Raw genomic sequence first — 24,538 nt, forward strand, 5'->3', positions numbered from 1 at the left:
GAAAACTGGAAACAAAATGACTCAACAAGGTGCTGTTAATGACACAAGCAAATGAAACCACTTCAGTGTCTTTCTTTAATCATGTAGTTAATTTTAGATAATGTTTATAGCAACAGATGAACGTTTTGGGTAAGCTGGAGAGAACCTGCATTTATACACAGAATAGAAAGAAGTCTAGGGAAATGATGGGTGAAGGGGTGAGAAGGGTTTTTCTTTTTCTTTTTTTATGGATGTTGAACACTTAGACTAGGACAGGTGTTCTTTATTCTGCAGCTTCCATTATAAAAATGTAACAGAAACAGTATTTCAGAACGATCTACCTTGAACCAGGACACACACTGTAAGAGAGACCCTAGAATTTGATTGCAGTTAGCTCAGTCTCTAGCTTCTGGTACAAGCCTGTTGCATTTAAATAAATAGTCCCGTCACGAGTTGTGGTTCAGGGTGTTTAAAATATATTTAATATTCTCATTTCCTGTTGTACATATAGCATTTGATTCTGTTTAATCATCCCATTTCAGTGCATCTTGCATCTTTTGAAAGTATGTGGTGATCTAAAGTAGTCTAATCTATCTTTATTTGGAGTGCTTTTTATTTTAATTGAAAACCAGCCATCAATTTTAATATACATATATTGAAACATAGTTCCTTTTCATGGATTTGAAGGCTTTTTTCCACGTATAGGACTGAATTTTGCTCATTGGCTTGCTTCTTCCCACAAAGTGTAATTAGGTTTTGATCTGAGGAAAAGGTCTCAGAAGTGGTGTATTTTAGGACTTCAAAATGGATTTACAACCTAGGAAAACGTTTTTCAAAATCTGTTACCGTATATTGATTAAGCAGCTTAGTTTCTGCAGTAAATATTGAGCATTTTTTATTTTGTAATCTCATAATTAACAAATGCAGTTTTAATTACTACTCCAATTCTGGATTGTCACTTACCCTTGAATATATAAAGGCAAGTTGAGTTATCTTCATTAATGTTATCTTCTTTAAATGTAATCCATACTTGTTTTGAGATATAGATAGAAGCTTTTACACTCGAGCCTTGCAAATGTGAAGCTAATTTCAAAAGTCTCTTGCTAGTACTGTATGGACATGTGTATATGGCAGGGCTTTCTCCAAAGTCCTTAAGTAACAATATGACCATATTTTCAGGGGGGTTTTTCCTACTTTAAATTTAGCAGAAAGCAATGCAGAAATTATTTTTAACTTGCTGTATTGCATTGATAGTATTTGATTCCTCTCTCCTTTCTATACACAGCCCACATAAGTGCTAAACTTTTTCCAAAAAATGAGGTCTTAAATTTGACTTGGGTTGAGTAAGCTAGATTTATAGGACCCAGCAGTGTTTTACAAAGTTATGTATTTCTTTGGGAAAAGTTCTGAGGAATTTATATCAGGTCAAGTCAATGCATAACCATTAAAAGTTATCTCTGCTTAAATTTGTATACATTTGAGGTTGTGCTAAGGAAGAGTTCCTACTTGGATAATAAAACGTGAAGCTGGGCTGTCATAACTGAGCTATCCAGATGTCATTTCTTAGGCAAAGATAGGGACTTCAGACCCACCCAGTTCATTTACTGGAGACACATAAAAATAGACACCTTTGCATTTGAAAATATTAGCAGCAAACAGTTAAGACCTTGGTCTGACATTTACTTTCAGATACGTGTTTGTGAAAGTCAGTGCGTTGGGCACTTGCAGGTGGAATTTGTCCCCCTGTTAAGAAAAGTCATTTATACCCTTTTTGTGGTTTATGCTCAATCCTTTTGAGGGAGAGATTGATGCCTTGCATCATGAATTCAAAGTGTTGAACCCTGGGTTAGTGACAGCACTCAGTTGCACGCATTCACTTCGATGAAGCTGCTCTTAGGTGTGCAGTGCCATCGACATGGACTCAGAACTGCTTTGTGGTTTGCCAGTGTGGAACGTGATATTGCTGTATTGCCTTCATCTTCATAGCTGTCCCTGTGAAAAACAGCTTGTTTGTTTACTTACCAGTCCACGTATCGGCTAAATCGCTACACCGCTGCATCAGTGCACTGTAGAAAAGGCCACACAGTCTAAGTAGGAAAGGAGCAATTTGCTGCTTTTTTGTTTGTTTATTTATTTATTTGCAGCATAAGAGGTGGGGGGGGGTACATTCCCTGTGCCAAAAGCCTACAGTGTAAGCAGTTTCTAGTTTAATCCTTCCACTAGAGCAGAGGTCTGCTTTCATTATTCTATGCAAAAAAGGAAATGCGTCTCACTAATACCTTATCTCTAACCTGAAATACTCATAAAAAAAATTCAGAAAGCCTTTAGATAATCCTCACCAAGCTTATTTGAATTTGGGCAATTTGTGTGCATGGTCCAAAGTTTAAGCAAAAGCCTGTTGTGACAATGATTTGAAAACATTTACTGCAACTTTGGAAATAATGGAAGGCTCCAGCATTTATTTTTTTTTTTGAAACCCAGCAAATCTTAAAGCAAGCTAATCATGAATAGGAATTAAGATTTAGAATTAAGGTAGAAAAAGTTAAGAATTTTTGTGGTGATGCCCTTGTTAAGTCGGTATTATTTGTGATATTGTCACTATAAATACAGACTTAAACGCTGATGATTTTCTGACATTAGTGAAGATTTTCACTGGATTTGCATCCAACCCAACTTTAATGTGCATATTTGTTTGTTTGTTTTCATGTGAGAGTTCATTTATGTACTTCCAGCCTCTATATAAAAAAATGCGGAGGTAAGGAGCATAAAATCAAATTAATTGCCCGTAAAGAGTGGTGCACTTACTTGCCAACCATGCACACCTTTTCCCAAAAATTAGTCCATCAAAATTGGATTGTTTATATTAAGCAGGGAAGCTGCTTTTCCGCACCAGAATGGAGCAGTGGAATCATGGATGGCAGCTGCGATGGTTGCTGTGCCAAAAGCTGCTGCCAATTTGGCAGCGGCTGTGAGGAAACTTGAACTTCAGCTTTTGCTGATGCTGCACAGGTGTCCTCTGCCTCTGTCGTTGGAACTCAACCATGACAAAAAATCAGTTTTCCTCATTCTGCCTTCCCCAAGTAATTCACGTGTCTGAACTGGGGGCATGCAGTATGCGAGAAAATACAAATAATTGTTTAGTGCAATTTCCTGAAATAATTGATGATTTCCACAGTAAGTTTAAAAAACAAAACAGAGCGAAAATAGGGTCTTACCGATGTGTTATCTCTAGTCTGAAATACACTATGGTTTTACATAATGCTCTAGTGAAGTAAAAAATTACAGTTCTGGCTCCACCGAATTTATAACATAAATGAGAAACACAAGAAGTGGAACTTGAAGAGAAGGGGGAGAAGAAGGAATAATGGTTACGTTTAATAATATGTTAGAGGGCTGAGGTCAACTTAAATAACATTTGAAGTTATAATATGTGATTTATTACCTTGGTCTTGACCTGTACATGTTCTCTTACTGTGTCACTGAGGTGCAAAGATTAGACTCACAAGTGGGTTTGGGGGGAGGAAAAAATGTTTTTCAGTAGAATCACTTATCTGAGAAATCTCTTGAGGTGAGTATATTTGAAGTGTCAGGTTCCTGAATCTAGTAGTTAAAGGATGAATTATCTTTTAGTGGCTGCAGGTGTGTAAAAGTTCTTCTTTTCCAGTCTTTTTAATAAAATTAAAGTACAATTTGCTAATCTTACTAAACTAATTAGTTTAAGGGGTTACTCTCTTGAAAGGAGGAGCAGTCTCAATTTAAAGAAATATGATCATCCTTCATGGATATCCCCAGCTACTATTATTAGTTTCTTGAGATTAAGAATTTTACAAGAAAAATCACTAAGTAATTTGTAATGAAATTTTATTTGAAGCAGTTGATTATGTTTTCAAACCTTGTGCTGGTTAAATACCAGATCAGAAAGTAGATTTTCAGTGAGACTTTTTAAACCTGAATGTGAATTACTGTTTTAAGATATCTAAATAGTGTCTTGCAGATGATAGAAAGTAACGTGTTGGGTTTTTTTTAACCCAGTGGATTTAATTTGGTCAAAGTTCAAAATGTGTGATTTTTATATTTTGAGACAGAAATAGCTGATATAGCAATATTCATATAAAATCTGTACTATGAAATGGAGAAATTTAGTAGTCCAATCTCATACAGTCCAGTGGCAATAGAAATTGCATTACACGTCTCCTTAGTTCAGTGATATGTGGTTTATGAATAACTATCCAGAATGCATTTTTATTGAAGCAGATTTTTTTTTCCACCAAAAGTTAATGGTTTGACCAGGGTGCTATAGTCATTATTCATAATGGAAGCATAACTGCTTTCCTTTTTTTTTTTTAATCAAAACCCCAGTCCTCTAGAAGCATTTGGCTTTTCTGCAGGTGGTAAGTAAGAGTTCTTACGCAGTTGCTCAGTAATCTTTAGCAGGTCTTAGCAACTGTGTCAATTCTGTAGTCAAATGTATAACTTAATTTCAGTTAGGAAACTTTTCGGCTCCCCTCCGCAACTGAAGTTAAATGCCTGTTGCATCTGACATCTCTTACTTGGTCTCTGGCCAGCAGAGGATTTTTATGGGAAACTAATATGCGTTTGGGAAAAGGCATTTAGGACAACTAAATTGGAGCTGGGGTTATTCGGGTAGGGGAAGGAGGAGGAGGGAAAGCTTTTCTAATTTGAAACATCCCGTTTCAGTCTCATTGAAAAGGTTTTTATCTGGAAACAAAGTAATTTACCAGCCATCAGGTAGAACAAGCACAGATTTTAAAAACTGTCCTAAAAGAATGGAGTAACATTTAGTGCTAGTAGCTAAGGTTGCTGAAGGGCTCCATCAAGTCTTGGCCAATATTGAATTTATCTTGAATGGTGCTTGGATGATTTGTAGTTTATTGTTGTTATTATGATGATGATTAGTAAGCCAAGTATCTCTGCTTGAAAAGATTAGGTTCTTTTGACTCTGCCAGTGTTTATAATGGCGTTGGTTTAATTGAAAAAACTTTCAAGATTTGTTCCTGAAGTTAGAAATATCAAGGTCAGCTGCTTCTCTTTGGAGTGCTTGTCTATAACCACATTCCCAGTGGCTGAACAAATATACCTCAAGTATTTGAACTTTTGTAGCATTGAACTTTTGTAGCTTTGTTTTGGCAAGACCTATGCAGAACATGTATACCCTGTCTCTCCTAATGCTGCACACCAACAACATAAAGGGTGGTACATGCTTTCAGCTCCTTAGTTCCCCTCAGCTAGGTGGAACTAGATTTGACCCTACATGGAGCTTCTACAGTCCCTTTTTGATTGTGTTCAACACGCAGCATTTCAAAAACATCTACCTTTCTGCTGCTTTTATTTTTATCCCGTGTTTTGGGTAAATTTTTTTAGTTGTTTTACCTTTGCTTAATCTCCCTAACCTCAACCAGGCCTCTTTGTGTCCCGTTTCTCCTCCATTGTCTATCCATAAGACTTTACCAAGATTTAAGCAGCATTGTCCTTGTGAAGAGTTGTATCTATTAGCCATCTTGGATAGCCAGCTAGAAGTGAAGTACAGGAACCTATTTTTCCGCTCAGTTAAGGTGCATCTGGCTGCCATCTCAGCCTGCCACCTTCTGGCTGGAAAGTTGACCATTGGCCTTCCATCTGTCAGCCCTGAAATTGGTCCACTGAGAGACCAGATCCTAGCATTTGCAGCATCCATGCCAATGTATTTGCTACTCCACCCATCTCTCTTGCTAGCTTCCTTGCTAACCATCAGTTTGGTGAGAAAGATAGGTGAGATCCAAGTCATTGTTGTGAATCTCACCCTAATGTTTTCCATCTAGACAACTTCCCTTGAAGACTTAGCTCAAATTTTTACCTAAAGTTACCTCTGACTTCTGCCATGGCCAACAAATCTGCCTGTTGTCTTTCATTTTTCTCCCTTAAAGCCTTGCTCCTTTAGAACGAAGGAATTCATCTGCTTATTGGAAGACAGCCTAGTCTGTACTGGGAAAGGACTATGCCTTTTTGAAAATCTTTGTGCAATTTAGAAAGTAATGCATGAGAATAACAAAACAAGGATACAGGACTTCAGAAAGGCAGAACTTCAGCCAATTTGGAAAGAAAGTATGTAGGTGCAGAAGGAAGAGCAAACTAAAAAAAGGAAGATATGGTGGTATCTAATGGACATAATATTGGAGGTGCAATGTCCATATTGCAATGTCAAGCTGTTTCAGTGTAAAAGCACTGCAGGAGGCCAATGTTGCTGAAAAAGTAGCATTTTAGCGTTCTGAAAAAGAGATGTGTATAAACCAATGGCTTTCAACCTTTTTTCATTTGCAGACCCCTGAAGATTTTTGAATGGCGGTGCAGACCCCTTTTGAATTGCATGTATGGGTATTCACATACTTTTGATTGATCATAGTCATCTTTCACAAAACCCTTAAATATAGTTTGCAGATCCCCTAGGGGTTCATGGACCATGGGTTGAAAACCACTAGTGTAGACCACAAAGAGAAGGACATGTCACTAAGGAAGCATACAAAGGAATAATATGAACATATAAGAACAGATTCAGGAAAGCAGAGATGGAAAATGAGTTAAGAGTTGGCAAGGGACGTGAAGGGCATCAAGAAGGGATTCTGGGAAAGGCAGGCATTTTAACTGGAACATCACTCACTAGCAAAGGTGAGCTATTAAAGGAAGACGCAAAGAAGGCAGAGCTGTTTGATGCCTACTTAGTTTTCACGTATACCCAGGTGACCGTCAAGATTCATAGAAACAGAAAGAGGGAAGGAAGGGATGCAGATCATAAAAGTTCTCAGATGCCTCCTTTATTTAAGTCAGCTAGACGTGAGGAACCAGCTAAAAGAATTTCAAAGCTGTTGGCAATACTATTTGCCCACTTCTGGATGACAGGCAAGGTCCCAGAGGACAGGAGGAAAATCACTGCTTACGTACCATTCCGTGAATTAGTAACTAATATTTTTCCATCTACCCTCTTCAATGTTAAGTGTATGTAAAGTCTTTTCCATGTCAGGTACATATATACAAGGTATATATATACGTGTATACATCTTGACCCCATTTGCTTTTCCTTTATTGGCTGAAATTGCCAGAATGCAACATCTATTGAATTGCTTATGCCAGTTATACATTCAAAGATGTATAGTATGTATTATACTTTGAATTCACTCATTGGTGAAGTAAAAGCTGTGAACATGTGCATGTGTGCGAATTCAGAGCACACTGTTCCATTTGAAATTTCTAAATTAATGTTCCAGAGCATTCATTTAACCTGAAAAAAGATCAATATCAAAATAAAATATGCATACATATCCCATTTAGGTTGATAGTGAAGAGAGAGGGGTACAGGTTGAATTAATATTTAGGAACTTTAATTTTGAAATTTCAAACGGAAAACAGTATTTGCATACATTAATTTCTAGCATTCTGTGTGCTAATGAGATTTTGTTTAAGGAATGTTTGTTTACGGCCTTACCTCGGGTATTTTTGGTCAAGCAGTTTTGCATAATGACTTTGTTTAGATGTTTAAATATTAGAAATTAGCTTTTTATGTATGTTCATTGGTATTGGAAACTTAACAGAATACTCCACAGAGTTGAAATAATTTAGCTTGTCTTGAGGCCTAAATTTGACAAATATCTTATGTAGACAAGTGATTATTGTATAAATACTTATGCTAGATAAAAATGTTGTTATTTATTTTTGTAGTTTAGGAATGTAAACTTGATTAGAAACAACACATTCAAGAGGAAAATTATGGTACATTTATAGTTACTGAGAGGAATTTGTATACTGTTAGAAGTGGAATTCAAAACTCACATTATTAGTACAGCTAATTTACGAGCATGTATATCTGGCTAATATTTAAAGGTAGTCATTCTTGTAATGCTGCAGACAAATTATTCTCCAGGATCAAGTTCTAAAGTAGAGAGTAACCAGGATTGTGGCTGTGGTGTTAGGGATACTGCAGGACTGGAAATGAAGTAGCGAAAATGGAATTGAATTCTTGGGAAAAAACAAATCCAATGCAAGACATCGTTCTCAGGAACAGTGTAATCCTGTAGGTCTGAGCAGGAATTGGGGGAAGGAGGAAAGGAGAGCATGTCTTCTCTCCCTGGGATACCTCTGTTAAAATTGGGGAAGTGATTATATCTGCATTCATCCATTTAACATAAATGAACAAGAAACCTCTCGCCAGTCTGTAGGCTATCACTACCTAGAGTTCTGTAATTATGTACCCGTAAATCCTTTTGCAAACCAAAAGTTTAACACAAATACGCTTGTAAACTTGATGCATTTTGTGTATGTGCTTCCCAGCAAAGCAAAAATTAGAGGACAGACTGGCAGCTGCGGCGAGGGAGAAGCTTGCCCAGGCCTCCAAGGAATCGAAAGAAAAGCAGCTTCAGGCAGAACGCAAAAGGAAGGCGGCGTTGTTCTTGCAGACCCTGAAGAACCCCCTGGCAGAAGCAGAAGCGGAGAAAATTGAGGAGAATTCCTATAGTGTAGAGGTGAGTAAAGAGTAATTCCTTTATACCAGAGTGATTAATATTGCAGGAAAAAACTTGTCTCGCTATGTTAATTTTAATGGAGTTCACATACAAGACATAAGCTGTTCCACAGTATCAGAAATTTTAGTGTAGAATTCTTGTTACTCTTTTTATGGAAATAGGGTGCTGATGTTAATTTTTTAGCTTGAATGTCACTTTATCACTTTTGTGTAGGAGAGGCATCTCCAGGTTTCAGGGTTGCTCACATATTGCTTGCCTGTGGTTTCATAAATTCATAGATGCTAGGCTCAGAAGGGACCTCAAAGGATCATGGAGTCTGACCCCCTGCCAGTGGCAGGAAAAAGTGCTGGCGTCAGGTGACCCCAGCCAGGTGCTTGTCCAGTCACCTCTTGAAGACCCCCAAGGTAGGGGAGAGCAGCACCACCCTTGGAAGCCTGTTCCAGATTCTGGCAACTCTAACCATGCAGAAGTTCTTTCCAATGTTCAACCTAACTCTGCTCTCTATCAGCTGGTGGCCGTTGTTTCTGGTTATTCCAAGAGGTGCTCTGGGAAACAGAATGTCTCCTATTCCCTGCTGCCCTCCTCCCCCCCCCGGTGAATTTGTATGCTGCCACAAGATCATTCTTCCTCCTCCCCCCCCCCCCCCTTCCCCTCCAGCCTTCTCTTGCAGAGGCTGAAATGGTCCAGGTCCCTCAGCCTTATCTCATAGGGCCTTCCCTGCAGGCCCCTAACCATATGACTGGCCCTCCTCTGGACCTTCTCAAGGTTGTCCACATCCTTCCTGAATTGCAGCACCCAGAATTGGACACACTACTCTAGCTGCAGCCTGACCAGTGCCACATGGAGGGGGAACATCACCTCCCTGCACCTGTCCGCGATGCACCTACTAATGCATGACAAAATTGCCGTTAGCTCTTCTAATTACTTCATCACATTGACAACTTGCATTCATCGTGGATGGTGTCGACAACGACTCCGAGATCTCTTTCTTCACTGTGCTGCTGAGAAGGATAACCAGAGTTCTAGAGCTGCTGCTGAAGCACTTTTTTTTAAATCAAGAAAAGCAGTGTTTGAGCATGAAGGGTTATTTATCTCCCACCCACCATCTCGAAAGAAAAGTGATGATGTGACTTTTTGACCATGTTGCCTTTAACTGAATGTTTTGTGTGAAAAGGATATTTTCCTTTCTCCTCCAGTCTTCACTCCAGTGCAGGAGGTCGAGGTATTTTTGTGTGGAGCTAAACAGCTAGTTTGCAGCCCAGTCTGTCTCTGGAAATGGTACTGTGAGATCCAGCAAGGTTTCTAAGTTATCCTGGAAGCATGGCATTAAGAGACCCTTAGGAGCCTGACCATGAAATCACTTGCCTTTGTTGGAAGTTACATATGCATAGCTAAAGAATCCATCCAACCCCTTAAAGACATGCTGTTGGTTCATGAACGGAGAGCCCTGTATTTTGAGTACTTAATTTCAGCAAGTCCATTGGGAGTACCATTATTAAATGCTCATCTTCTAAAGCTCAGATTTTGATCAGTGTATCTCATTACAGCCTACACCTCTTTCTGTCCATCTGGAATACCAGCAAGGAAATATGACACCTGGCCAGTGGCAAGACCATTTCTCTCCTTTCTGTCCTACTCCTAAAGTACTCCTGTCGATCTGAGTTTAAACAGATTAAATACTAGTAAAGCGTCAGAAAGCTTTCAAAATCCCTGCTTGAATGCAAACCCTGTATTGTTCTCTTAGGCTGAGTCTGAAAGCTACTTGAGTATTGGCAGTGATTTAATGTCTGGTTCTGGGGCATAAAAGAACTCAGAATAGCGTTCCCTCACTGTCCTAACCCTCTCTCTGGATCATTGTTACAAAAGGAAATTAAGAGAGTTTTCTTTTTGCTGTGAGCAGGTTTATTGGAATTATTGCATTGTGATTTAAAGATGACTGTTGAGTCAGTGGATTTATTTTTGTGTGCAGTTAATAAAACAACTAGGTTATGACTAATACAAAATTATTAGATTCCAGTCTGCTGATAACAGATGACTATTTTACATTATCTCTATGGCTAAAACCTGTTGCAGATTTGCATGATTTGCTTTTTTTTATTTTATGTGATTTGCTTTTTTAACTAGCTAAGTTTAAAGATACGTCGTGGACCAAAAATGTTAACATATATTCTAAAAGAATCTTTGATAAACCTCACAAATCTCCCTAGTGTTCAGTTTGTCCAATATATGGCAACCTTAAAAATCAATAGGCTAGTGTCCTGTTAATTAAAAATGATCTTGCTTTTTTTATTACACCAACATAACTATCCTTCATGAAAAAAAATACATATTCTGTCACCAGTTGAAATTATTGTAAGCAATAGTAAGCATCAGTCTTTAGTTAGTAATTAAAGGATATGATCATAAGAACAAATTAGTACAAGGCAAAAAAAGAGCAGGGATTTATTACATGCAAGCAACTCTGTATAACTACCTATGGGCAGGCTTTTACCCTGCAGTAAGTTGAAACTGAATCACTGTAACTTAGCCATTAATGAAAGAGTTATCAAAATTTAGCTGTTACTTATTGCAGGGCAAGGTTATGCACTTAGCTGATAGCACTTCTCCTCCCTCCACCCTGTAGTAAGCTCTTCAAACTTCCATACCCCAAATTCATGAAATACTAATTAGGTATGTATTGCACATCTCATTTCATAAATAATCAGAGAATAACATTTTACTAGGCTAACTGTAGCTTTCTTCTTCTTTTTTCAAAAAAAGAATCGTATGCAGTTTGTACTTGGATTCATTTTTAATTGACTTTCACTTCTACATTCTGACACTACTTAGTTAACTGATCCTGTTTTCCAGAGCATTGCTAGCATAGCAAATGTGAGTCTCACAAAAAGCCTTCAGGTAACAATGTCTTCTGACTTAGGAGCCCAGAATAGCGTAAATGCTTGCCATAAGGGAGAGGTAAACGGCATCTTTGCAAGAAATTAATACTTTGGGGATTCATTATTGAAAAATGTAGATTGCAAACTTGTACTGCACAATAATGAAGATAGAGCTGTAGCCAGCCTCTCAGCTTTTCCATGATAAAGGATTATATTTTCACTCGGTCATGAACAAAATCGAGGAATGCTAAGGTACTTTTTCATGTCAACTCTGTTGGATTGTTTTACTTCTATTGTGCTTCTGTTTAGTCAGGCGTATTCAAAACAGATCCATAGAAGAGCACATAAACACTATTTTGTAATACTGAATTGCTTCTTTTCATTGTGTTGCTAAAAGTATTTGGAAGAGGCAAAAATGATGTTCTTCCTTCGTATTTTTCCTGCATGTTTTGTCTGCCTTTGTTAGAGAAACAAATGGCCAAACATCCTCTTAAAAAGCAAATAAACAAACTTGGTACAATAATGAAGTTAAGGTCCCATTCAACATAATACGTTCTTACAACACTTCTAAAATTCTGAAATATAAAATGCTAGTTTTGGTCTCTTATATTGACCAAAGCCACAAAAACTGTGTTTCCTACAAATAAGTGGAAATTATTTCTGAGCTGGTTCAAAAAGCAAGTCATTTCATTTACAAAGCTTCTTTCAGGCTTCAGCAAAGAATAAAGAGAATTTCATAGGTCTAAATGACTGTTTTACATTAAATATGTAACAACATGCTTATAGCGTTGATTTGTTCTCAGCCATCTTGCAATTCTTTCCTGAAAGTTTTTTTTTTTCTTTTTATAAAAAAAATATTGGCAACTGAGCCCTCATTTTGTTTTGTGTTTCTGTGGATTTTCTTAGGTTCCACATCTTACCTTTTAACCAGATAACACGTTTGCAATGTTAAAAAGTTACTTTAGTGAACACATTTCCTCCTTTGCTCTGTCTTTTAGACAGCCAAGCTGCATGCATGGATCTGGTACATACAGTTCTTTGTTTAGCTAAATGGCCTCTTCCATTGAAGAGCAATCACTTTTTCTTCCACCAGGTTTCTCTTCTTCCCCTGCCTGGTGCTTCCATTATTTCTAGTGGCCCTGTCTTTGCTTTTCCAACTTTTATTTCCCCTAGTTTCTTGCCTGTATATCAAGATATATAGTCCACTGCCAGACTACCTCATCAGTGCAAGCAGGATGTCACTTTAGAGGTTGAGAATGATCAAGCTGCCAAATAAGCCCTCATTGCCAGATGACAGAAGGACTTACCTTATTGGTGACCGAGCAGTGTCTGAAGTTAAAATGTCATTCTGTCAAGGGAGTTGTAACACTGGTTTTGCGAGGACTCAGGTAGCCATTGGACCGTTTCTGTGTAATTACTGCAAAGCATTTGCCAGCTGATTGGGATCAGCTGAATATCAGACCAACGAAGGAGTCGTCTTTGCTCATGGGATTCTTCAGGTAACATAGTAAAGCCATGGGCACGTAGTCTGGGTTAATCTTCGGAAAGTTAAAGCAGATTTCTCTGATTAAAAAAAATCTGTGAACATATGACAGCTCCTAGAAATGATGTAGCTCCAAGATTGGCAACTTTTTCTCATTCATCCATATGTCGCCTTTTTCTGTATGTGGCGTGCTCAGTTATGCACAGTTGTCACCATGTGATTTGCCTGCTGTTTTGTGCCCCAAGATTCTTATGTCTGGGGTAAAGAGATGGTACCACTCCTTAGTTCGGTGCATCTTTCACTCTGTCTAGTGATAGCATGGGACAAGAGGGGCATGTGCACTGAAGGAACATGCACCAAAATGAAAGAACATGTAGAGCTGATAGAAACTACATTTAAGCTTAGAACAGGAAAGCATTGGGGGAGGGGGGATTGTCCTGCTTTTTTCAGCCAACATCACTTTCAAATAACTTATGTTCTTTCTTCTCCCAGCCCTCCTTCCTGTCGGCTGATAAGGTAGGCTCCATAACCCTTTATATTTTTGCTCTAGAATCCTCTTTCTGGAAGGAAATATATGGCATAGGGCTTGATAAAAAGCGTTCTGGCCAGTTAACTTCCTCATATTTGGAACTACAAGATTACGTTCAGTTGCCAGTAGCACTAAAATGCAAATAGAAGAGCAAGGCAGGGAATTAAAACAGAGCTCATCTGTAAACAGACCTTTGTAGCCAGCAGTTCTGCATGGTTCAATTACAGATAAATGGTTCTGCAAAATATTTTCTCCTGTTCCTTGAAAGAAGAGCTGCAGTTACTTTGGGGAAAAAAACAGGGAAAGCTGTGCCCTTGTTTCACTGGAACTTTGTCATGTTGCAAAGCTGTTTTGCAACCTCCCTCAGTGAATCCCAAAAGCCTCCAACCATTACAGTGCGCTAGTTGGCAATAGTAGTGCTCTCAAACTATCTTTATCTTTTTCTCCAAAAGAACATGGCCATCACTAATGGAAAAATACACTAAACAGGTGCATTGACCCATTTATACTGGCACTGATGGGATTTAAAGGACTGCACTGAAATTGCTATAACTTTCTGAAGTATAGAGAATTATGCATTTAGCAGCACGAAGGCTCTGTTGTTTGGCATTGTCTTCCTGATTGAAGTCACAGTGCTGCCACTATTTTTAAAAATGGACTATCCTTTTAGGAAGCCACTAGCTTGTTAATACTTGCTCTTTTCCTGAGCATAAAGATATGCTGTCACAGACTTAGCATATCTCTTGTGGGAAGCTGAGCATTTGTTAGCAGTGCAGCTAACCCCTAACTGTGTCTGCCTTCTAGCCATTCAGAAAGTGAGAAGTTGGTTCAATTTTACTTTTAATAAAAATAATTTGAATCTTTCCTCTCATAAATGCACTCTCCCTGTCAGGCCTTTTATTTGCAAGATGGGTCTGAGACAAATATTGGCCAAATACCGTAACTTTGTGAGTTAAGCACATATGAACACCATACCCCCTTCCTTGGACCAAGTCTTCCAACAAGAGAACACTGCTTATTCTGTTGAGACTAGCAGCAATGGCTAATACAAGCCCGTTGAAATGGAGGCCTAGAAGTACATGACAAGCTCCTAAATTTAATCTAAAATTTTAGAATAACCACTGTTTCTGGAAGACTTTAGTTTCATTGCCACTTCAGTCGCAGTCTAAAGGTGTGGGGGAGGGAGGGAAGGAAGCTTTTAGCATGACTGAAATGATCAGAATGCTCTTTGTAATCAGTGCTTTGCGTAATCTGATTCCCTCGGTACAAAGTAAAGCAAAGGATATAGCAATATGCCTATATCCCAAGGTATTTCTAAGTTTAGGAACCTAGGAAGCACTCAAGAACCATTACAATTCATTATAGGAAGACTATATCTGGTAGACATAACGGAAAGTCAGGACGTTGATTCTCTAACTAAGGTCTGCTCGCAGATATGGAGTAATCATCCTGAAGTACTGTCTTTATAGTAGGGGATGGAAAGGGGTTTCTGTGAATGGGTGCTTAGGTTTACGTAATATGGCATGGAAAAAAATAAAGAAAATCAGCGGTTTACCAGAAGAGGAAGCATGTTAGTTCAGCCCAGCTCCACAGCATCTGTATAGATTGGGTGCTTCAGCAGAGCTTTTTTGGCACTTTTATCTAAAGCTTTTTTCTGCAAGCAGCCTATGATGCCATTAGGTTGTTGTTGCCTGAAATCTGGCAAATGAACACAAGAACACCAGTTGTGCTTCAGGTCTGCTACTGCAACTTCTACAGATGTTTCTTGTAGACGTGTTAGTGCTGAATGCGCGTGTTTTATTTTCAAACAATTGATTTCCCTAACACAGGGGTGGGCAAAATGTGGGCCGGATGTGGCCCACCAGGACTTTCTATCTGGCCTGCAGGGCCCCTAAAAAATTTAGAAAATTAATATTTATCTGCCCTGGCTGCCTGTCATGTGGCCCTTGATGGCTTGCCAAAACTCAGTAAGCAGCCCTCCACCCAAAATAATTGCCCTCCCCTGCCCTAACACTACCTATGAAAGACAGTTGACACTATAGATTTGAACTGATATTTTTAAGGCTTTTTGCTTTTAAGCTACACCTTGCAAATAGTTAAATTTGTTGTTGCTGTCGTTGTAATATTGCTTCTGCCTACATGAGACTTGTAGCCTCTTTTAAGTTGGTAAGAAAAAAAAAAACAAAGCCTTGAGCTTCAAGTGCAAAGTGTGACACAATTCAGTTCCTTAAATTGCTTTAATCAGAGTTGTTACCATAATACTTAGGGACAGCACTTGAGGTTAGCAGTGAAACAGTCAGTGTTGAATGTAGAGTTTGGTGATTAATGCCCCGGTACTCCACATTTTTCAGCTCTCAGCCCTGATTGTAACCAGTAGGAGCTGAGGATTCTCTGCCCACTTAAGGATCCCATCCCAAAAAGTCCTCCGTGTGTTGTTTTTTATATGTGCATTTACAATAAGGCAAGCACTTTGGAACAAGAAAACCTTGCCAATCAGTTCATTTTTTCAGGAAATGCCTGAGAAAATACTGGTATGGAGTTTGGATGGTCAGCAAAGTAGTGCTTTACTCGCCTAAGGTGGGAAACAAATTCCAAGTCTGATTTCCCCCCCGCTCCTCTTGATTCTCCCATATATGACAACTGTGGAGTAATTGTGGAGGCATCCCCAATAGCTCAACGGCCGGGGTAAACCAACAGTTAACCAACCTTCCTCAACAGTGTAATAGCCCAAACGCCAGTTTTATAGCCTGGTGTTTCTTAGACCTCCTCTACACGTTGCAGGTATTACTCACCTGGTTAATCGCATGATTATCTTGGAAACAAGTTTTATGTACAGAATAGCTATCATGCAATAAAAAGCTCCAACCAGCTATAGAGTTAGACCTCCATAACATGTACTAACTTTATAGCTGGTTTCTATCAAGCTGTAATTTGCACATGTAGCAGGTGGCTGGGAGACCTGTCACTCTCGGTCCCAGCAGCTGCAGAGTCTGGGTCCTGGCAGCACCCCGCAGATTCTGAAGCTAAATGCCTTTAGATATTAGAATTTGGTAAAGATAAGACTTAAGTGGTTATAAAGAGAATGGAAACACTTCTTGTAAACTAATCATTCATTTATATGTTTATCGACACCCAAGTTCAAGGTTTTGTGTTCTCTTGGTGCCTATATTAAGAAATGCAGTTTTGTTCCATCTTATTTAGATCAGGGACTGGAATGAATCTACTTTAGTGCATAGAACTACGTATCCTAGCTATTGGCATTGGTTGAACTTGGGTGTTGATCTGTTCTGATAACATTGACAAAGATGGGTGCAGAGGCAAGCACCTGCACTGATTTATCAATTTTTCACAACTGGTATGAAAAATAGAAACATCCCAGTTCATCTCACCCCGGTCCAGTTGCCCGTCAAACAGACATGCATATATTAGAGGGCAAAACCATTGGAAGGAGCAAAAGTGGAGATGTGTTTTGTGGGGGGAGAAAGCTTCTCGGGCTTGGTTTGACAGTGGAAGAAAACAGGTTGCAGTCTACTGTAAAGTAGCTGCTTTGAGGTAGAGGAAGATGCTCCCGCACTGGTAGCTCAGCATACATTTTTGTGAACAAGCCATCATTCACCTGATGTTATTCACCACATATCTAGTAAGCACTCTTACACCGGTCAATCGATATCATAACATGTGAAAAACAATCTTGGGATGATAATAAGCATCAACTACAGATGAGTGGTTCTTGGAGTAGTCTAAATTGTAAACAGCATCAGACTAATACCCAAAAGAAAGGAAAAGACAAATGCATAATTATAACGCTGTGAAATGCAGACAAACACGTAGCTTGAAGTAATGCAGTTTTAATGGATTGTCTGAAATGTCAACTTTTTCTTTGTGCTTCTTTGAATGTGAAGATTCTGCAGCAGTAGTCAACATCTCCTTTTGGCTTTCATCTTTCAGGCTTGAAGATCTGCTCTTTGTTCTGTTCTTTACATGTTTCGTCCTTATTTTTGTCCTATGTATAGCAGTCCTATTTCCTCTGTAGAAGCTAATAATTTACAAGTGAAATGGAAATTCATAATACAGATTAAAAACTAGGAAGCTATTCAGGTTTTGCCAAGTATAGAGGGATATCTAAATTCATCTGTCTTGTTTTCCTCCCTGCCCCCCTTCCCTCCCCCCATATTTGCTGCTAGAGATGATGGTAATCTTTTTGTAGAAAGCTTAACATACAGTTTGGGATGCTTGTATTATTTCCTTTAATGAAAAAGATGGGTTTTTTAAATGAAAATATTTGTCATCTGTTTTGTTTTGTAGAATAGGTTTCATCATCCAGTGAATAACAAGTAATGACATCAGTTGTGTCAAGAGAAATTAGTCTTTTCATCGACTTGAATTTTACTTCTAATTAATGTTGTGCATGGCCTGATTTTTATGCCTTATGAATCGTTAGATTTTGCTAAATGGGGCAGTCTCAGGTTTCTTCCTCGGCCTTTTTATTTTTAAGAGCAAATAAAGAAACCAGGCTTACTTGCAGTGTTTCTGTGAGAAATTCTAAACACAGTCTGTTAATTACTATTTTGAGTTTCCTGGACTTTTGGCCTTCCTAATGGCTCGAAATTGCTCCATAAATACCAGTGTTACGGGTTTTCAGGAGCTTTTCTGTTCACTTCTAAAAGCTTTCTCCATTCCTTCTGCAATGGCACTTGTCTCGTATGACTCCATCATATGCACTTTGGAAAGTTATTTTTAATGAGTGCTCTCAGCTCTTCTGCCAGCCAAGACATCAGTGTGTAGATGCTTTGATTTTCATCCCAATCCTTCTTGGAATTTATCTAAAACATCAGAAGCAGCTGTTCACAATGAGGGTTGGTCTTTTTCTTCTTTAAGTCCTTTCTGATCTCCATTCCCCCATTCAGTTTTCAGTCTTATGCTGGTGACAAGTATCCTGTCCCCTATTTTCAAAACTTATTTCATCCCCTGTCCTTGTGTGAAGATCACTTCCTGCATGCCTAGTCTTTCAGTGCAAGATAGGGCAGTAATTTGGGGCCTCATATCATCCAGTTATTACGAGCAATTAATTTTGCTGAACTGCCAGCATTAAAATCAGGTGCATGCTTGTTTTCTCTCTCTCAGCCTGCCATTTTTCTTGGTGTTTTTTCTTTTTGTATTAACATCTGGCTCTTTCAGATTTTGTCTTCATGGATTTCAGATATTTTGTCCCCATTTTTTGCTTGCAGCTTGTGTACAATACTTTTTGCCCCAGAATTACTAAAATGGAACATATCTGAAATAAGGTAGATAGTACTGGAAAAGTAGAAGTGCTCATTCATCCATAATTGTCCTTGTATATAGTGAACTATCACTTCCATTGAAATCTCACTAATTTTTAAAGCAGTGTGTAAAAAGACACAAAATTACAGTTTGAAATCCCAGAAGGTAGCTGTATTGAACTTGAATATTCTCTTCTTACCCCACCCGGACCTAAGCCTGAACAACTCATGTTGCACAGTGAAATCTGTCTTAAAGAGTAGTGTTGGCAGGGATGACCAAGTTCATGCAGTTATGAATTTGGGGATATTTTTAAATGACTTTTTAAAATACTTTAACAAGAAGTGATTTTTTTTTTTTTTTTTGCAGCCTGTGTCACTTTGTCTTTGTCTCTTTAATTTTTTTTTAAAAACCCCATCAAGATAATTACATTGCTAGCTTACACAGATCTTTAATTTACAAAATACAAAACAATGTTTTTATCTCAGGTTTATTCTTAAAACTTTGGACCAGACTCTTATAATCATGGGCTTTGCCCTTAAAATATAAGAGACCTCTTTTTTCTTTGTATTTATATCTTTTGATCTCAATCCACAATCATTTTGGAGACTTGGTACTGAAGTCTGGCACATTCTCTGGTTTATTTTGAATTCTTGCAATTTTCTTTTCATTTGTTGTGAATGAGTAAGATTTCCTCATATTAAATGCTATATAGGCCATGGTTTACTTTAAGTAACACTTAAATGTTTCTTTAACACCTGAAATTCTGATTGCTATAGATATTTTGTTTTTAGCAGTACTGTTCTTATACGTCTGAATTTTCTTATCAGTGCTGTGATTTAAGCAGTCCCATCAGATACGTGTTTTAGACAAGCTGGACTGTTAAATATTAAAGTTAATAAATGCATTTATTTTTCCGGTTAAAGGTTTTATGTATTAGTTTTAAAAATTTGTATATAGTTTCACAAATGTGGAAATATATATGCAATCAAATATAATTGCATAATAAATGGAATTAAATAATAAAAGGTAAAAGCACATCAAGTTGCATCTCTCTCATACTGTGCAAAAAGCACTGTCTGTAGGGCAGTACATCATTGCACCAAGCAAGTTGGCACTTCTACTTCTGATTTTTCATTTGCACTTAGTAGGAATTCTTTTAAAGAAAGCATAAAAATTGTGACCAGTGAAGCCTTGAAACGCAGCTTTGGTCAGCCCATTCTCAGCAAATAGCTGTGAGAACAAAACTGATAAATTTTAGGTTTGTTGCTGCCGAGCACAATTTACTTGTTTGAGTTCATCTATCAAGGAAAGGCACAAATTGAGTATATCATGGCTCAGTGCATTAATTTGTGATTAACGAGAATCCATATGTAAATTAGATACACCCTTTAGGCACTAAAAATTGCTGGCACAGGCCTAGATATTAGAAGTTTGGATACCTGTGTTTAAGCTTTTTGTATGCAAAATATTTTCTGCAACTGTGAATTTAGTTTAAATAGTTAAGCTGTGTTTAAGAATTTAAAAAAAGCCAGGCCATTCTTTACATTGTCAAATGGGAAATTGCTCTAGATTTGTCATTTGTATAGATCATTAGTTGGGAGAGGCTGGGATGATGGTTCTTTGTATTTCTTGGGACCTTAAATAGCACTTGCTTTAAAGATGGATTAAATATAAATTGGCAACAGATTTTCAACTGAGTGCACAAGTTGTTGCACAGGTTTACAGCTTGTAGCCATGTTGACCTAAAAAGCAGAGACAGACAAAACTTTGTGGTTTGTGGCAATATCTGATGTCTCAGGTGCCTAATCTGCATATTCACAGAGCAGCTTTTTTACAAATGGACTTTGAAACCCACGGGAACCTCACCATCCTTTGCCTTCCCTGTGCAAGATGAAGTTTCTTTTCTACCTAGGAGAACTTTTACAATCTTTGAACTCTCCTCTCCCTGACAAAGGGTGTTTGGACCTGAAAGCTTGCAAAAAAAGTTTGTTTGTTTTTTTGCTACGGTTTAGTTGGTCTAAAATAAGATATCGCCTCAAGCCCAAGAGTTTTGTCTGCTGCAACTTGTTGCATAGAATTCATTATATAATGTAGAACCTGATCTTTTCCTCCTCTTCTAGGCTGAGGTACATTAAGTCAGCTCCACTGACTCCAGTGGCTTTTCCCTGACAAAAAACCAGCCCTTGCTTATGAAGAACCTTAAAGGGTTCTGCAGGAAGGGCTACAGGAATTAGCTTTGAAAAGCAGAGAACTGCTGAAAAGGTTAAAGCCCGGTAGAAATCTGATGATGAATCTCTGACTTCCAGCCTTTCTTTAGATAGTGTTCGAGCTGCAAAGTCCTTTAACATTTGACAGGATTTTTCAGTGGGGGTGAAAAAGCATGAGTGGAGTGGCAGAACTTCAGCCTACGATAGTTCAGCAATGAAGTGCGGCGTTAATGTAATTGATAACCCAAATCTGAGTCATCGTCTCTGTGAAAGGTGTCAGGGGTTACTTTGTTTTCACTTTTGCGGCTCTTTTGGCCCAGGTGTTGGGATTTGTGGGTGTTCTCAGGCTATGTTTTCTGTTTTTTCTATAGCTTTTGTCAAATTGAAATTCTGCATCAAACTTCTTTTTGCTCAAAGGGGTATTTGATTTGGAGCCTTTTTGCCTGCATGCCAGTGCCTTGCATGCCCATGCCAAACAGCTCCCACATTTTCATTATGTGAAGCGTGTTGGTTTTCCTAATAGATTGCTTAGTGAAAGGGTGCCTGTCTCAAACCATTAAAATATTCCTGATCAGAGATAAACCCAGCAATTTAAAAAGTTACGTTTCTGCTTGCATAAGGAATGTAGTCCTCAAAGGATTAGGAGGTATCACAGCCTTTCTGCGATCGAAGGTTAACAGACCAAATCCTAGGGTTAATTTCAGCAGTCAAAAGCCCCACGACCTCTCTCTGTATGTTGGGGGTGTTAACACAAAGAGTATAAAAGGGTCCTATGGCAGGATACATTCATTTAAATTAGCCTAATGATAAGGCATCCTGGAATAATGACATGCTTTGATGATTTTCTTCCAAGTCCTCCTTAATTCCAATCCCCTTCTTGGATGTTTTACATCTTGGTGTCAGTGCTTTTGTTTAGCTCCTGTTTATAATATTGATACAGTCCTCCAAAAAGGCCTTTGTAAGGTGTATTGCAGTAGTGAGAATTGTAATGTACCTTGAGAACACAGATGGAAGTGAGGAACAGCCCATTATTCTGAGATCAGGAGATCTGTCTTGTAAAGACAGGCAAGATAAATGCCTTTTTTATTATTTCAGTAAAACTGCATAGTAATGGTATTTGCTCTGCTTGGTAGCATAAAGATGAAGCAGGTCCTTTAAGGAGGTAGATGTTTAATTGTGTGTGTGAGAGGCGTAGTTTTGTAGTTGCCTTTCTATTAATTCAGAGTTGTGTAGTAAGTATAAGTAGTGTCGTACCCCTAAGTAAAGAGCTACTGACCCATTTTAACATCTTGCCTTTCTAGATTTCTTTAACTTTTTCCAGTTGCCATTCACTTTTCCCAAAGATTTTTCAGGGCCAGTTTATTTCTAGCACAAGAAATGTATAAAGCAGGCCATTAAATATTACAAAATTGACTCTCAACTATAAGTTAGCAATTCGGGGCAAAATGTCTGAGGTTTTTTGTTTGGTTTGGTTTTTAACCAAACCCTGGTTTTGTATACTTCAGTTCACATAGCTTGAGAGAGCTTAAGGAGGCTTCCTTGCCCATTAAAATGGGAGCCATTTAAGATTTGTCTTGTTAAACACTCAGAACATGGGGAATCCAACATCATAGTCATTCTTGAAATTCTTGTCCCTGGCTACTTGGGAGTACATGTAATGTCAGTAATCGCAATGCAAGACAGTGCCTAATCAGCTGGGAAAATGAAGACGGGTGCTCTTGTCCCAGCGAATGGTTCTGTTTAATTTTTTGCTCTGGAAAAGTATTCAGTATCTTTTCATTTTAACCCCCTTCTTGCTGGCTAGTCTTTTCTTTAGTGCAGATTTGACTGCCAGAACAGTAACTTTCACCTGCTGCATTGGGGGAATCAGCTGGATTTGTTTAATGCAGATAGCAAGTACCATCCCTTCCCACAGCTTATAAAACACCACTGCTTATTGTGTTTCAACCTCGGAGTGCTTAGGTACAAGCCTCGGGCAGCTGGAACTAAGGTGCAACGATGGGAGGGAGAGAATCTAGGGGATCTGGAGCAGTTCCAGAGCATAAAAATTATTGTAATGGAAATTACAGATCTAGTCTGCATAATTGTGACATTCTCTACTCTGCTGAATCCTAATTAATACAGGGATTTTCAGATCAAAGGAAGATTCAACTGTTCAGGAACATAGAAAAGATTTGCCTTTGTATGGAAAAGTGCAAAAGAGATTATTAGAATAATTATATATATGTAACCATGGAAGCATGAGCCGTTTCAACCTATTTATAACGCATCCAGCTCTTCGTACGTTTTTTTGGTTGGTGGTTGCTGTTGAAAATACTAACTAAATTACAATAATTTAGTCAATAAACAATTAGCATGTGCTTGCATCCAGTCTCAAGAGTATTATAAATCTCATGTCGTCAGTTGAAGTTTTCAGTTTTTATTTCCACGTGGTTTCATATTCTTCGAGATACAGGTAAATGTTTTTCTGATCCACTCCAATTAAACAGAAGTAATCTTAATGCCTTTGTTGGTTTGTTTTCACGAAAAGTACTACTGAAATGATTTTTCTTCTCACAAGTTCGATGCGTACAGCATCTGCTGCGAAGACTGCTTATTTGCTTGAGCTTTGTAGTCTTTTATAGTGGGTTTTTTTTGAGTTAAGGCTGCATTGAACACCAAACTGGTTATTCAAATGGGTCATTCATCGCTAAAAGGCGAAGAGACCAGAGGAAGTAAAAGTTTCATTTAAAGTTGACGGAGGATCTAAGTATGCAATTTATATTGATTTGGCCTCTGTGTTTCCAGTACGTGGCTTTAAAGCTTTAATTTGTTCAGGTGAATGATAAAACCAACCCCCCCATCCTCCCACACCACTACTCGGGTATCCAGCTTGCGTTGTTTGTTCCACATCAGGGTTGGTTACATTTAATGGAGGGGAGGGGCACGTTGCTTCTTGGATTATCCCGAACATGAAAATGCTGGACTGCTTCTCATTGCATCATTTTCTCTTCCCCTGCATCCCTCGTGCCTTGCTTTAAATGATTTCAGGCTGCTTGGGGGGCAGTGTCACTATTAAAAACAATCCACACGAGTCTGTCATCAGCATACCGGTTATTTATGCCAGATGCCCTCAACGTAATTCAGTCTTTTTAGGATTTTTATCCAGTAGAGCTGCTTATACACCCAAAAAGCTGCCTGCATAATCTGACAATCTGTTGAAGTTTTTAGGGTCTGTCTTGCCTCTACACTCTGTTCTCACAATATTCACCTGCTTTGAACAAGTTAGTACTTTGTTCTCATCTGTCTAGTCTAAATTTAGTAATACTTGAAAAGAAAACTGGGAGTACCGCACTTGGGGAAGCAAAAATAGGCTTCAGGAGACCGTTGGGAAATCCTAGGGATCTGACGTGAAGCCTCTAAATAACTCGTTCACTGTAAAGATTTGAAATGGACCCCTAGTAAACCAATCTTCATGAAATAAGAGGGGCAGTCGCATTTAACTCAAATGACAGTGTTGTAAAATCTTTATGGTCCTTGAAGCAAACTACCATAGTAGAGTCTGTGGCAATGTCTTTTGTAAATATTGTAATAAAATAGCCATTATCAATTCAAACTCAGAAAGGAAACATGATTTCATAATGCATGAAACAAAGCAGAATTTAGTTACCCAAAGGCTGTTACGTTGTGCTGCGCTGCCTTGACAAGAGAAG

The 24,538-nt window shown here is 38.4% G+C and overlaps 1 protein-coding gene across 8 annotated transcripts in view; it reads left to right on the plus strand.

Moving 5' to 3' along the window:
* The window catches only part of SFSWAP (splicing factor SWAP), a 97,573-nt gene that overhangs the window by 50,920 nt on the left and 22,115 nt on the right, over positions 1–24,538 (plus strand). For 6 of the 8 annotated variants that reach the window (XM_014598471.3, XM_019486657.2, XM_019486658.2 and 3 more), the window contains 2 exons: positions 8,299–8,489; positions 13,341–13,364. In XM_014598471.3, the coding sequence (XP_014453957.2) occupies positions 8,299–8,489; positions 13,341–13,364 (215 nt within the window). The remainder of the gene's footprint in view (positions 1–8,298; positions 8,490–13,340; positions 13,365–24,538) is intronic. The other 2 variants (XM_019486656.2, XM_019486659.2) reach the window with 1 other exon arrangement.

This window comes from Alligator mississippiensis, chromosome 10 (assembly GCF_030867095.1).
Source record: "Alligator mississippiensis isolate rAllMis1 chromosome 10, rAllMis1, whole genome shotgun sequence".
Classification (NCBI taxonomy): domain Eukaryota; kingdom Metazoa; phylum Chordata; order Crocodylia; family Alligatoridae; genus Alligator; species Alligator mississippiensis.